Raw genomic sequence first — 14,358 nt, 5'->3', positions numbered from 1 at the left:
AAATTCTCCTTTTTCATCAACAAACATATCCCAGCTGAAACCTTTTGGTAACCTTTCATCATCCTGATTGATCAAACACGCTTTGCTTTCGTGTGATATGTATTTGCTCCAGTTAAAATCCACCAAACACGCTCTCTTTGAATCCTCGATCACTTTTCTACCATGAGCCACCTGCGGTTCTTGTTTTTGTTGCTGACCAACCTGTTGATAAATGGCTTTTCGGTAGTAATCATCTTTTCCGAACAGATTCTTTTCATCATTTGCCTCTCTATTCTTGCATTCTCTCTTGAAATGGCCTTTTTCCCTGCATCGAAAACAAGTAGAAACCTAAAGTAGAAACATGCAGCATCAAGAAAGTCATTTCTCCCGGTAATCAGCTTAAACTTTTCTGCTCTTCTGAGGACACTAGCTAGACACCATTTGATGTCCATTAGTTCCATTTCTTCGGGGTCTATCTGATCGTAATCCTCTTTTGTGAGCATAAGATTCCCGATCTTTCCGGCAACTAAACCTTCATAAGATAGAAGCACAGAACCAAGTAATGCCATGTGATCCTTTGCAACCTCTTCAGAAAAGCTTTGACCATCTAGAAGATTCATGGCAATGTTGCATTGTATCACATAACCACTTCCACTTTTCGTACTTTGAGAATGAAAACTTGAAGATTAATCCTTTGGGTTCACACTTGGATATGAAGAGAAACCACTGCTGCTTTTAGGACTTTGATCAACCTTTTCCGAAGAATCTCCAGCACTAAACGCAGTTTGTATTTTCGGACTTCTTTCAACCTCTGGAACACTGCCTTTGTAATACATCTTTACGTCTTGTTGACCACTTGGACTATTCATCCTCGCGATTTTTTGTTGTTCCAAATCTTGACTCTCAATCTTCTCAATAAACTGAGAAATTGTTAACCCATCATAAACCCCAGTGTTTTTCAGAATCATCAAATATGTACCCCACTCCTTTTGCGGTAAAGCATCAGCTAACTTGTCGACCCATTCTTCACGATCTTTTGTAATACTCAGCATTGACATGGATCGAACTAAGTGGCAGTATCTTTCGATCAACTTCTTTGTATCTTCTCCCGGTAGACTACTGAAAAGATCAAACTCTTTCTTAAGTAATGCCTTCTTGCTCTTGATCATATTCTCACTACCCTCAAACTTGACTCGAAGAGCATCCCAAATCGATTTTGAAGTCTTGTCATGTTGAAGCAGTATAAAGATGTCTTCTTTGATGGCTTGCTGTAGTAGACTGATCATCATTTTTTCAGCTCTATACATTTCTCATTCTTTGTCATTAAACTTTGAGATTTCTTTTTCAGTTCGCAATTCGGTGCGAGGTAGAACATATCTCTTCAAAATACATTCCCATGATCTCAGATGATTTGCCTGAACCCAGTTTTTGGACCGATCTTTCCATCCGTGATACTCCTCAATACTCATTAACTTCGGGGGTTTTTGAGTGGTTCTCGTTTCATTTTCCAAATTCATGTTTTGAGCAATGACAGCCGGAGTAGTCGGAGATGAGGCGAACGCGTTGTAGAAATCGTTATCCATGTTTCTATGTTCAAGCGAAATAACCTAACTCAATAGTTCAAGCGAAATAACAAACAGTCCCCCAAGCGGAATCACACTTTGGAGCGAAATCTCAAACACTATTCAAGCGAAATACGCAAACAACTTTTTCAAGCGAAATCCCAAGTTACCACTTCAAGCGGAATACCAATCTGGACCCTCTGGAGCTAGGGGTGTTCAAAAAAATCCGAATCCGAAACCGAATCCAAAATATCCGAAAACCCGTATCCGAAATATCCGAAATTTCGGATATCCGAATTTTCGGATATCCGAAAATCGGATAATCCGAAAGTTCGGATTCGGATTCGGATGTAAATTTTTAAAAATTTCGGATATTCGGATTATCCGAATCCGAAAACTTAAAAAATAAAAAAATAAAAAATAGATATTAATATGTTATATCCATTGACCATATACCTAACCTAAAATACATATATCACAATTATACGGTGATTAACTCTTTCAGCAGCCATTCACATTAGAAAAACTAGGGTTTCTCAGAGAGACTATCACAGCGCCGTCGCCCCTCTCCAGCTCTCCGTCGCCCCACTCTGGCTCTTCCTCGCCCCGATCCCATCTTCCATCACCGGCCGCCGTGACTGGTTGTTACTATGTCACCCAAGCTCGGTGTCTCACGTTAAGAAACCCTTCGTCTTTCCATCTACTGTAAGTTTTATTTTCGTCTTACTATCTGTGGGAAGCTACATACTTCTAATTGGTTTTTAAGTTTATATCTTCATCAAAATTCTTCTAATTTCTGCTCATAGAGAAATACACTCTTTTAGATTTGTAATTTGTGTTTATAAGGTAGATTTTAATAAGAAAGATAAAGCCTAACATATTTGTTAATTGTTAGTCATTATACATCAGTACAGATTTACAATATATAATATGTTAATGTTTTTTTTTTCAGAATCACAGGTTTAAAAGGGAAGGATATTGTGTATTTTGCTGAAGGGGTTATGGTCGTTTATCATTTTTATATCTTGTTTTGAATGTTTGTGGTTAGTTTGAAAATTTAAATTATTGTAGTTGTTTGAAACAATGAATTAAAGTGTTTAAGTTTGAATTTTGTTATGAATTTGATGAATGTTTAGATGTTATTAACTTGGAAATTTAGATATTTCTTATACTGGTTTTCACCAAATACAGATTTAGTTTTAATATACAAACAAAACAAATTTTTGGTTTTTTTATATTCGGATATCCGTTTGGATATCCGAATCCGAACCCGAAATTTCGGATATCCGAAAATCGGATATCCGAAATTTCGGGTTCGGATTCGGATGTCAAGATCACTATCCGAAAATTTCGGATATCCGATTTTCGGATATCCGAAAAGCGGATAATCCGATCTTGAACACCCCTATCTGGAGCAGAATCACCAGGAACTCTCAAGCGGAATTTGTAATAGTGTTGGTTTGGAGTGAAATCACAGCTTTCGCTTGAAATTTTCAAGCGGGGTCTGAAGTTTGAAGTGGAAACAGGTAATTTCGAGCGAAATCAGAAAAGGTTTGTTCGAGCAAAATCACTTCGCAGGTCCATTTCACTCATTTTTGGTCGAATTTAGCTGTGAAACTTTCAAGGGTTTGTTAATGTTCACTTTTATACAATCTGTGAGAATTTGAACCGGTTTTGACCGTTAATATTTATTCTGATGAAGAAAAAAGGTGTAGAAGTAAGAAAATGCAATCAAATTCAGCTGTAATATGCAAAACTCCTCCTCCTGAGCTCTGATACCACTTGTAGGATCGTGTAGATGACCTGAACGAGTCATTCAGAGGAGTTTTACTTTGTTTCAGAGGCGGAAACTAAGAAACAAAGGTAGAAACAGCTTAATCTTCACTTTAAACATTGATTATATTGATTTAACAGCAATTACAATCAGTCCTCACACCGGCAGCACTTTGGTATGGAAATCAAGAACCGTTACAATGATTTCGCTCCAGGCTCCTATATATACTGGCCTGATTCCGCTCGAAATGTACAAGAAGCAGTTGGAGCGGAATAGCAAAGTTGTGATTCCGCTTGAAACTGACAAATGTCATTTCAAGCGGAATTAGCTCTTCAAGTGAAATCAGCTTCTAAACAACCTAAAACCTGATATTTTCTTGATCTACGAGCCCTGATCTAACCTATCTAGTACAAGACTCGATACAAGACGAAGTCGACAGAATGCACTAACAGTAACTTCAAGCTCCATTTTGATCATCAAAAAGTGTTAAAAGGTGAATGATTTTGGTGGGTGTTCTTGGCTAGGATATGAAGGTTAAGAGAGTTTTCTTAACTAGGTGAAAGTAAAGGTGAAAATGAGATGAATGTGGTTAGTGATTATGGTAAGTAGTTGTTATAAGTCTTCACTAACTTTACCACTAGGCCCACTTGCTTCACCAACTTGCATCAAGGGTAACTAGCAAGATATTTTTGGAAACAAGGTAAAAAAATGGGCCCCACATGGTGTTATAACCGTGAATGAGGGGGGGGGGGGTACCCTTGCCTTGTGAATTTGTTTCATGACATTTTCCTTGTTAAAAAGTGTTAGGATTATCGAGGAAATTGTTTAGGAAAGTTATATGTATAAGTGTTTAAGTGTTTAAAGGGTGTTAAATGACCATTACTAGACCATAATGATCCAATTAACACTAGATGGTCACAAAAAAAAGATTTGATATTGTTCGGATATTCGTTTCGAATTGTTTCGGTTAGACGTTATTTGAACGCTAAGTTGTGTAACTTGTGTGAATTGATGTAGTTATTGGTTCGGATGATACCCGAAGGTATCCTCATATGAATTCTATGTTAAATGGCACTTTTACATGTTGCAAAGATATCAAATGGCTGATTTCTGCAGAATTTCTGCGAAAAAGTGTTGAAATAGTCGTTTTTAGTGCTTTTCGGGCAGTTTTTAGTGTTATCGGATTGCGGGAAGGTTTTAAATCAAACACTTGCATTCCTAGTTAGGGTTTAATGTATATTAGATGTTGGACTTTTGTCTGAGTCCTAAAGATGTCATTTAGATGGTTTCTGCGGATCCTGCGTTTTTGTCGGAATACTAGTTTATTAGGTGCTTTTCTAGTAGTTTTGATGCATTGTTTAAACTGTGTCAAATGTACTTAATAAAAATGAATCATATGCATCCTAAGTAAGTATTCCATGAGTATTCTAAGTGTATGTCACGAAATACGTAGTTCGAGTGTTCAAAATGCATAAAAATGTAGCTAAAATGAGTACTTTAAGTGTAAGAAAGTTACCGAAAAGTGGCAGTTCTCACATATATGCTCTTGAAAATGCCTTAGGGTTCTTAGATTCGTAATTCGGGTTTTTTGAATGATTAATAATGATTTTATAGTAAACCCTGGATCATTAACGAAGAATAGCCGCCCAGACCACCCGTCGCGACCTTCTATTGTCGCGTAGCGTGACGGCAACAATTGCCAAATATTGTTATTTTAATCCTAGCGACATGCGAGAGCATGGGTGGATCATTGTAGCGCGACGCGAGAGCATTTTTTTCACAGAATCTCTCTTTTTTATCAGCTTCAGCATTGCAAATTCCCATAAATTATTCTAACTTTGAGACTCAGCCAATTCTACCTCGTTTTGCGACAATTTCAGCATCAACCCCTGTAAAACAAGATTTTATCAAAGTAACAAAATTCTAACTAAAATCTAAACTAATGAATACGAAAGATGCACAAACTCTACACGATAAATGGATGTATTTTGCAATACATCACATGCTTACATTGGTTATGGCATTTGGTATGTTTAACGGGACAAAAATACATTCATTAACATTGATCACACCGCTCGGTAGTATGTAGTGGTATCATAGGACTTGACAAACCCCGTTCCCGGCTTCCTAGGTTTGTTTTGAAGTAGGGAATGACAGAATCCGAAAACATTTTTGATAAACCTTTAACTTGTTAAGGGTTTATCCGACAGTCTCAAGGCTTGAATGTATGCGATAAACATTACTGCATAGATGTTCGTAACAATAAAGCATTGGTTTTGCAAAGCATAAAAACTTTGGTTTATTCAAAGACATTGTTTTGTACATGACATTTAGTTTCACATGACATTTGATTATACATGACATTTGGTTTGAGTAAATACTTTTTTTCATCATACATGACATTTGGTTATACATTGACATTATACATATGGTTTGAGTAAATACTTTTTACTTGCCATACAAGACATTTGATTATACAAGACATGGTTTATACCTGACATTGGACATTGTTTACATATAACATTTTGACATTTGGTTAACAAGACATTTTTGGTGGTTATTTAGTAAGTGATTTAAATAACAAGGCGTGTGTAATATGATAAAAGCATGGTGGATACACCGTTGATACTTCCTATATATAAGTGCTTTTATGATATTACATATCGTAGCGTTATCTAAACCACTTCGACAAAGACATGACACATTTTATACAAATGATATATTTTCACAAGACATTGTTTTACAAATGATATAATTTATACAAATTCATTATTCTCTTGGTTATTTATTTAACCATACATCATTCTTTTATATAATCTGATTTTCGTATCGATTTTCACATGATTCTATAAAAGAAAACAATTTACAAGATTCATGACTACTTTTTGTTAAACATTTCTTTTAACTTACAAGTCATGAATCCTTCATCAACAAAACCTATGTATCTCACAGGCATTTTTATGCTGACGTACCTATTTTCACATGTGTTTCAGGAGCTAATGTTTGAGGTTGATCGTGACACACTTAGGCGGACTTGGGCCTTAGTGACTTAAAATGAAGCAAGAACAGTTTAATTTATGTTATGTTTTCTTTATTTCCAAGACAATGTAAAAAATAATTCTAATAAAACCAAGCTTTAAGTACCATGTGTTATGAAACAACGATTCTATTACAGCACCCCCCGACGTTTCCGCCGCGATTTGTTGTTTTACGCGGTCGAGGTGTGACACTTGCATTGTTCAAGATTGGGTGTTCTTGCTTGAATATTTGGTTGGGTCCCTAGTTTAGATTGGAATTAACTAGAAGCTTGAAGATTAGGTTTTCTTGTTTGAAAATTTTGTTAAGCTGGGTATATTTAGAAGCTTGCATTGTTCAAGATTGTGTGTTCTTGGATTTGATTAGATTGGATTGATTTGATTTTTTTTTTTTTGTTAATCATCACAAAACTATCAGTTTTATAACTTTGGGATGCTACTTTTAAAGGTGGTGCTAGATGTACACCCGTGAAGGGGTTTCTAATGAATGTATCTTTTATAATATTATTTATTCTAATTCGTACCTAGACGTATAATTCTTGAATACCTTCTGGTATACGGGTGCATACCCCTTTTGTAAGGTTGGGTGTATACCATTAAATCACATCACATCAACAAGGGTTGCTAGTAAACAATGGGGTGTTTGTTTAGCAGCTCCCTACTTTTAACTGTCTAAATAGTAGGGGTGTGTACGGTTCGGTTTGGTTCGGTTTTTGGGTAAAACCAAAACCGTAACCGAAAGTTTGGTTTTTGGTTTTTAAAAATCGTTCGGTTTCGGTTTTTTGGTTTCGGTTATTTCGTTTTTAGCAGCGGTTCGGTTCGGTTTTTCGGTTTTTGGAACAAATTATGTAAGATTCAAAACTTAAAAGTATAATTCAAAGTTTAAGAATCTTTCTTAAATGTTTATATTTAAGTTAATATATTTAGTCTTTTAAATTAATATTATTCACATAAACCTAACCTTTTAATCTATTTTAATGTTTCTCCAAAGTTTTTGTTAAAACGTTTTCTTTTATAATACTTTGAAAACCATTTAATTTTTATATTAAACTTTGTTAGTTCATATAAACAATAGATAATTTTAATGATAAATAAACATGTTAATGTTCTTATTATAAATCTATACCTTATAATAAAACAAAACAAACTTATGCCACATGGCATCCACTTAAAACACTTACTGCCACCTGTCATCTCTTAACGCTGCTGGCTTTGGAAAATGGCGCTCAGAATTTTGCTTTGCCTTCACCGTTCTCTTTTTCCATTTTCTCATCAGTTTTCCTTTTCCCTTTCCAAAACCTAAATTCAACCATGGCCGCATACCTCTTTCCACCATGACAATCTTCGATCTGAATATTTATATCCATTATTCTGGTCGTTCGCTCCATTTCGCAAGGAATCAAGACTTGATAACCACAAAGAATTGCATCAACAATCATCAAGAATCAACATAATCCGTGTTAATCATCGATTCTTGCTTCCAATTTCTTATTATAGGTATGTTTTTTCAACTTTTACGGGTTTTTTTTTCAAAGTTGTTTAGAATTTTATTGTTTTTTGTTCGATTTACAAACCCTAGATTGATTTTTTGTTGATGCTAGAGGATCTGCCATATATATTTCCCTTGATCTTCTCCATCGATCGATGATTCTGTGAAACCCTAATTGGCGTTCAGCATTCTCATTCTCCATTTGTGTTTCTAATCCTAAGGTCCCAATTAAGGCCTCTTTACGGATATTCTAAGATCTTCATTCTATCAATTCGAATCATGGTTAGATTAACAATAGTTCTGATTAAAGATAGTGATTTTATCATTCTTATCTGTTGATATATGTTCTCATTATCATTTGATTTTGATTTCAAATGTTTTTGGACAGGGCTTCTTCGTATTGGATCTGTTTGCTGCTCCGACACAGAAATGCCGCTCATATGGTTTTCGTAATGATGTGTTCCGATTTGTTCCTCTACTAAAGTTAGGGTTTTTGTTTTCGTGTAGAGCATATTGTGTTCAAACGATCGTTAATTTGCATAGAACATAGAGACCTGTGAATGTTATTCATCTGAAGCACAAGATGGTCGATCAGGTTAATTTGTTCATCTCGCTAAGTATATGTTGTGTGATTGATCAGGTTAATTCGTCAATCCAAGGTTATTTGTGAGGAAATCATTCTTTCCATAAATCTGTAAACGTGATTCTGCTTCATTTCGTCTTCTTCCACTCATGTTTGATCATCCAAGGTATGCTTTAGGGTTTTAAAAGAATCGTTCGTTCATTTGTTCAACTTTTAGGCTTTTAAAAAAATATGATTTTTGTTTCAGATTTGTAACTTTACGCTTTTAATTGTTTTTGTCTGCATTTGGAATATCTGGCTCTTTGATCGTTCTTACGATTCACTGCAATCATCAGTCATGGTGCTTGAGGTACCTTCTTTAATTTGTTTTTACTGTTTTTTATTTGGTTGTTGTAATTGTTTGTTGTTTGGGTTGGAGAATTCCCAGGCCAATGAGGAGTTGGGCCGAGAGTAAATTGAGCTCAGAACTTTTGAAAGTGGTTTAAGTGGTTTATAGTTCGTTCAAATTAATATTCTCTTGATCAATCTTCTCAGGTAATAGTTATGGTGGTTGGATTTTTCAGGATTCTTTACGGCAATCATAAGGTTACAAAAGCGCAAAAGGTATACAAAGCAGCAAAAGCGCGGTGTAGGCTTCAAAGTAAATGGGTTTTAAAAGTTACAAACTTTTTACTGAATGTGTTTTTGTAATTTGCAGAAAATAAGAAGAAAGGTTGGAAGAAAATTGCTCCTACCAAAGAATACTACCAACACTGAAGTTAAATCAAAAGGTAATCTTTATAAATTGAATTTGTTGTATAGTTTATTTAATTAGATATAGTTTCTTGATTTTTTTGTTTTTTTTGTTTTTTAGTGTATGTGTGTAAAAGGTTATGTTGCTCTGCAGAAACCATAGTTGTCAATAGCCGATGGCGACCAATATAGCGATGATTCATGTTTAGAGGTAAAGTAGATAAACCCAAAAATACATGTTATTGAGCAGTGGAGATGAGGAAAATACAGAAAAATACATGTTATATGTGACAACTCGAATTTCCAAGATTTCTATTACACATTTATTGCACGTTTATTGATTGTTTAATTGTTTGCTTGCACAGTTGGGTTGCTATGAAACTGTATACGTTTTGATACAATATAGTGTTTTGTGGTTGTGCATGGTTATGTGTTACTTGTGAAAGATTTGACAAATAATGGAATGTGGTGTTGAAACTGTAATAAATAATACTTAAGGGTGTGTAGGGTTGATAGTGAAACTTTAACAACTCATAACCCTAATCCCCTCCCTAATCATTCACTAATCATTCACAAAGAATCAAAACACGTACTTTCACCTCCTCTAATCCTCTCTACAACCATCTTCTCATCACTCTTGGATTCACAAGTTCTTTTGCAACAAGTTTGATCTTCCAATCCATCTAGAATCAATCAAGGTAATTGTTTAATCATTGTTTGATGTTAATTGTGATTGATTGATTGATGTTAAAACCCTAGTTCTTCATGTGATAGGCTGTGATTTTGATTTGATTCTGAACTATTGATGATGATGATTAGTTGTATGATTGGTAGATGGTTCCTGTAATGATTATAGGTTGATTATTGTTGATCATAAGTGGATTGATTATGATTCTGCCGTCACTATGTATGATATTAGGGTTAGAAACCAAGAAAAACGTAACTGCTATGATGCAAAAACGAATGATTGAATTGTTTCTCAGAGTTTTGTGAATGAATATGTTAGTGTCTGAGTTTTTAATGAATGTTGTCTGAGTTTTAAGGTCCGAAGATTGTAAGACAATAATAGTCTGAGTTTGTGAAATATGTTACAGTCCGAATTTTATATGATGTTCATGATAGTCTGAGTTTTGCATGATGATGTATGTCCGACTTTTACATATTCAAGCTAGTCCGAATTTTTATTGCATGAAACCCTAAATGTCCGAACTTTATAAGCATGCCATGTCCGAGTTTTATGGGGATTACACCTTGTCCGACCTTTTTAATGGACAAGCGGTCCGACTTTTTGTGTAAAGGGCAAGGGGTCCGAGCTTTAATGAGGCATCATGGTCCGAGTTTAAGGGGGGACTATATGTCCGAGTTTCAAGCAAGGAACCCCACCCCCCTGTCCGAGTTTTGTAATGAGGAAACCCCCCCCCCCATGTCCGAGTTTTACCCTCTACCTATGCTATCCGAGTTTTAGATCCATCCCCTCTTTTGATTGGTCCGAGTTTCATCAAAGAAACTCTTGTCCGAAGTTTGTTGCTAAGCACGCATAAGATCCGAGTTTTTGTTAATTGTTACACGGTCCGAGTATGTTGACTTGTTATCAGAACCAAGATAATATTGAGGAGAATATGATGATTCCATCACCACAGTATGCATGATATTGAATGTTACTTATTGTATGATGTTTGCACATTACTGCATGTTACTGTAATTGCTGCATGTAACTGTATAACTCCTTATGTGATTATATAATACTGAAGGCAACTACATGATCCTGCACGCGTGAGCATCCTATGTGATAATTGCATGTACACAATAAACACACAAAAACACAGTTGCTTGATTTCTCATGACTTGCAAACCCTAATTTGATGCAAACACTTACATCATATCATGTGCAACATATCCTAGGTCGTGTGTAACGGACCTAGACATTTGATAAACCCTAGAGCATAGCATACCGAGCAAACGAAGGTGAGTTCACACCCTTACTAAGGCATGGGATTCCCAAGGGCTTGGGAATGGGATTGAAGGAATAAGATTGAATAGATTCGTACTGACACTAATACTAGACTACCATACCACTGTCCTCGGTTGTGCAGGACACATACTTATGCTATTCACTGTCCTCGGTTGTGCAGGACACATACTTATGCTATTCACTGTCCTCGGTTGTGCAGGACACATACTTACAATCTACGTAGACTTATACTTACTACTATCCTCGGTTGTGAAGGATACGCACGTAAAACCTACGTGCATTTATACTTGCTACTATCCTCGGTTGTGAAGGATACACACGTAAAACCTACGTGTACTTATACTCACTACTATCCTCGGTTGTGAAGGATACTTATGGTTACGAGTAGTCTAGTGGTTATACAACATGGGAAGCCCCCACCAATAGAACGTACTAACGGCCCAGTAGAGCCACCTGTCACATACGAACTTACTATTACGCATTTACTTTCTGTGAACTCGCTCAACTAGTTGTTGATCCTCTGTTGCATGCCTTGCAGGTCGTTAGGTATATGGAGCTTGCACAGGGAGGAGCAGGTCGTTGTGGGCGTGGATCGTGATTGTTTCTTTAAACACTTATGACATTACATTATTAATTATGTTGGGTTTACTTACATGCTTCCGCTACTTAAACAAATGTTTGGTTTTGAACATCAATCATGTCTTGTTGAATTATATTATCTACTTTTATTATTAAATGCTATGTTCGGTATGATTGATGGCTTGATCCTGGTCAGTCACGCTCCCAAGCGGTGATACTCCACAGGTGGATTTTGGGGGTGTGACATTATAGGACCAAACCTTAGGTATTGAGCAGTGGAGATGAGAAAAAAAGAATAAAAAATAAATAAAAATGCCGCTTTTTATCGTTAATTCGCTATATAATATATAGCGGCATATGACCTATATGCCATGTAGCGCGCTATAGCCGCTATCGACAACTATGGAAGAAACAAACAATAATTCACTATTTTGTGTAAAAAACTGGACTTTTTTCAAGTAGGGGGGTTGAAGATGTAAGCAAGATCATCTTTGCCATAAAATGTGATGTTTATAAGCATTTAATGAGGCATATATACAACTGACAAAGTGAATACTTACTTTATAGTTGCATACTTATGTACTAACTATTATAAATCATCATGATCAGATCAGTTAAGAAGTTAAGATGATAATGGCCCTCTGTTAGATTGTTTTTAAATATCATGCATCTGATATGATTGTGAGAGTATAAATTTGTGCTTGATAAATATTTCTGGTTGAGGTATTTAAAAAGAATAAAAATACATGAAAGTCGTGCACTTTACTGTAAATGGTTATAGTTTTTATTAATGATTATGTGCAGCAATTATATTACCGGAACAAAGTTTGGCATCCGAGAAGGCCGGTTTAGCTGTGAGCAAGAAAGGGTTGACTTTAAAAGAGCTGCTTCAGCAGACGTCTCATCACAATGCAAAAGTTTGCAGAGGTAGGGATGAGAACGGTACCCGTTCGGTACCGAAAGTACCGGTACCGAAAAACAGGAAAAGTGGGTACCGGTACCAGTAGCGAATATACCGGTTCGGTACGGTACCGGTACTTAACGGTGTTTTACCCGTAAATACCGGTACCGATACCGAAAAACGGAGAAAGTGGGTACCGGTGCCGAATATACCTGGTACTGTTCAGTACTGGTACCCGGTACCAAATGCTCATCCCTACGCAGAGGTAACATTTCTTTATAACATTTAAGGTTGCCAAATTAATTCTTAATTTTTGAGAAGACAATTGAACCTGAACAGAAAACATATAATGACAAGATGTTTAAATATATTATACTAATGTTCAGCATTAAAATTTGATATTAAGAGTGGCTATTTTTTTTATTTGAAGATGCATTGATCGGTATTAGGGATATCTTCTCGAATCATCCAGCAGAACTGAAATTGCACAGACTCACCGTTATCGAAAAACTGGGTGAGCGCATGAGTGACGACGACAAAATTGTGCGTGAGACCCTATATCAACTTCTAAACGCAGTCGTATTTCTCGCTTGTAAAGAGGTGATGTCTCTCTCTCTCTCTCTCTCTCTCTCTATATATATATATATATATATATATATATATATATATATATATAATTTTTAGATTATGATTGTTTTTAACTAGCTCCATCGGTTTAACCTTTGCGTATTTATGTTCTTTTTGTTAAACTTCTCCAGGATAACCAGGGAATCATCAAGTTATAGTGAATGAAGAAGAAAATAAGTCGAAAATGAGCTTTAAGTAAGGGAACAAACAAATTGGCACTAACTGTTTTGTGCAATTGATCTTTAACGTATACTAATGACATTAAAGAAGGAGCTTAGGACTGCGGATGCTCAGAAAGGGTAAGAGTGCAGGGCTAACAATAGAGAATTGGAACAACTTTGTTCATACTATCAAAAAATTAGAAAAGAAATGTTCACCATAACCATCCATCGGAGGCATTGATTGGTGTGACCCTATCCAACATTGTAATTTAATTATTATATAAGTAATGCAACATTTCGTTCATTTCAATGTTGTTTTGGTAATGGGCGTTTCTTTCATTTAAAAAATTATTTCAACACTGTTAAATAATTTAATTTATTGTGAGGCCACCCGTGTAACACACGGGTATTTAGACTAGTATTTAACAAACAAGAGTAAAATTAATGATTCTTAGTAGCATGGGTAAACACTTAAACAACTTAAACATGAAAATATATAGATTTTGTATACTCTTAAAACTTATCGGTTCGGTTCGGTTATTGAAAACGATTATCCGAAAAGCAAACCGAAATTTTCGGTTATTAAAAATCCGAAAACCGAACCGTTGGTTTTTGTTTCGGTTCCGTTTTTTCGGTTATTTCGGTTTTCTGCTCACCCATATTAAATAGACTATTACTTTAACGGGTTCTGGAAGAGTAATTGTAGTTTTAACAGGTGTTATATGTCATTATGTATTACTTTAACAGCTAAATAACCATATAAGCTCACTAATTTGTTATAATAACTAGATAAGCTTCATCATATAAGTAATTCTATTACGGACACTCTAATCATGAAAAATCAAGTACAAAAATACTTACCTGTGAGCTTCAATTCACTTGAGAAGGTAAGTTAAACAAGATAAAGAAAATGATCAAATCGTAGAATATATGATGAAACTCAATGATCAAACCTCGAAACAAG

At 35.5% G+C, this 14,358-nt stretch overlaps 1 protein-coding gene and 2 long non-coding RNA genes across 3 annotated transcripts; all 3 read left to right on the top strand.

Moving 5' to 3' along the window:
• Nucleotides 1-2,023: 2,023 nt before the first annotated feature.
• LOC110936006 lies at nt 2,024-2,683 on the top strand. Its single transcript, XR_002589637.2, has 2 exons — nt 2,024-2,246; nt 2,494-2,683. It is a non-coding gene; the product is annotated as an uncharacterized LOC110936006 (long non-coding RNA).
• Nucleotides 2,684-7,523: 4,840 nt separating this feature from the next.
• On the top strand, nt 7,524-8,552 carry LOC118492402. Its single transcript, XR_004893586.1, has 3 exons — nt 7,524-7,847; nt 7,952-8,121; nt 8,228-8,552. It is a non-coding gene; the product is annotated as an uncharacterized LOC118492402 (long non-coding RNA).
• A 32-nt stretch (nt 8,553-8,584) lies between these two features.
• Nucleotides 8,585-13,391, top strand: LOC110879798 (testis-expressed protein 10). Its single transcript, XM_022128360.2, has 6 exons — nt 8,585-8,771; nt 8,957-9,025; nt 9,120-9,192; nt 12,510-12,632; nt 13,037-13,206; nt 13,365-13,391. The coding sequence occupies exons 1-6, from the start codon at nt 8,760-8,762 to the stop codon at nt 13,389-13,391; spliced, it is 474 nt and encodes a 157-aa protein (XP_021984052.2). The 5' UTR covers nt 8,585-8,759.
• The last annotated feature ends 967 nt before the right edge of the window (nt 13,392-14,358 follow it).

Source organism: Helianthus annuus, chromosome 1 (assembly GCF_002127325.2).
Source record: "Helianthus annuus cultivar XRQ/B chromosome 1, HanXRQr2.0-SUNRISE, whole genome shotgun sequence".
In the NCBI taxonomy this organism is placed as follows: Eukaryota; Viridiplantae; Streptophyta; class Magnoliopsida; order Asterales; family Asteraceae; genus Helianthus; species Helianthus annuus.
The sequence above is the reverse complement of the archived record's forward strand: the minus strand, read 5'-3'. Positions and strand labels throughout refer to the sequence as shown.

Excerpts from the sequence above, each read along its gene's own strand:
- LOC110879798 (XM_022128360.2), top strand. Across the intron at positions 9,026-9,119 it reads AGGTTACAAAAGCGCAAAAG|AAAATAAGAAGAAAGGTTGG; the intron begins GTATACAAAGCA and ends TGTAATTTGCAG. Across the intron at positions 13,207-13,364 it reads TATTTCTCGCTTGTAAAGAG|GATAACCAGGGAATCATCAA; the intron begins GTGATGTCTCTC and ends AAACTTCTCCAG.